The 997-nt window shown below is 35.0% G+C and overlaps 1 protein-coding gene across 1 annotated transcript; it reads right to left on the reverse strand.

The window, feature by feature from the left end:
• Positions 1 to 262: 262 nt before the first annotated feature.
• HELRODRAFT_178993 (hypothetical protein) lies at positions 263 to 967 on the reverse strand (the record flags this gene model as incomplete). Its single annotated transcript, XM_009027861.1, has 1 exon — positions 263 to 967. One exon carries the CDS (start codon positions 965 to 967, stop codon positions 263 to 265), a length of 705 nt encoding a protein of 234 aa, XP_009026109.1.
• Positions 968 to 997: the final 30 nt, after the last annotated feature.

Consider the following 997-nt stretch of genomic DNA (forward strand, 5'->3'; position numbering starts at 1 on the left):
GTCATCATTCAGCCACGTTTCACTTATACCAATAATGTTATATTTAAAAGAAAAGTTGTTTAAATAATCGAGTAAGTCTTCTGATTTGTGAACTAAACTTCTAATGTTTAAACGCATTAGCTTGAAAAACAAATTGTCGTTAATTCCGTTGTCGCTGATGGAGTTATACAAAGCATTTATTTGATTTATATCTTCATATAGTCTGCAGGTTTTTTCTACGAGATTGCTGCGAGTATCGTTAACAGTATTTAACGAATTTTTGTCAGCCATGTTTGTTCGTTGTATCGGAGTTTTTGTCGGTGTTTTTCCCGAAACGCCATTCGCGTACAATGATGTGTTTTAACATAATTTTCGGGTCCTTCATCTTCGGTCCATCGAAACTTTCGACACATACACGAAACATCGTTGATTCTTCTTCATCCTTGTTTACTGGATCGCTTATTTCCTGATTAGAACGTTTTATCACCGGAAAACAAGAGATGACGTTTATACCACTTGTTTTAAGAAAATCTATGACATCATTTCTGTGACATCTTTTTACGTTGCTCATCAAGAAAACGGTCTTTTTTATAAGGTTCTTTTCGGCCTGAAGTTTGCAGTTGTCGATTACTTTGATGCCAATAATTTTTTTAATTGGTTTTGGAATGGATGCGTTAACATTGCCCGTGTTACCGGTGGTACCACTTGATTTCATTTCATTATTATCTTCAGATGAGTTGTTTAGTCTGGCTCTTTTTTTATTTCTGAAAATGTACTCTCTAAACCCATCATCCACTGGTGTTTTCTCGGCATCTGACCACAGGTTTCCAGGGTTGAAATTTTGATTATTTACGTCAATAATTAAATCACTTGACTTTTCAAGTAACTTTGGCGCTATACTTTTTTCAACTTCATTACAGTGTGATGTTTTAGTGCCAGATATTAATAAATTCGATGAAACTTTGTCAGCGTAGCTACAATGATGCATTTTGCTACTTCGTCCTAAGGGATTCGAGTT

Source organism: Helobdella robusta, assembly GCF_000326865.2.
Source record: "Helobdella robusta unplaced genomic scaffold HELROscaffold_51, whole genome shotgun sequence".
NCBI classification, from domain to species: domain Eukaryota; kingdom Metazoa; phylum Annelida; class Clitellata; order Rhynchobdellida; family Glossiphoniidae; genus Helobdella; species Helobdella robusta.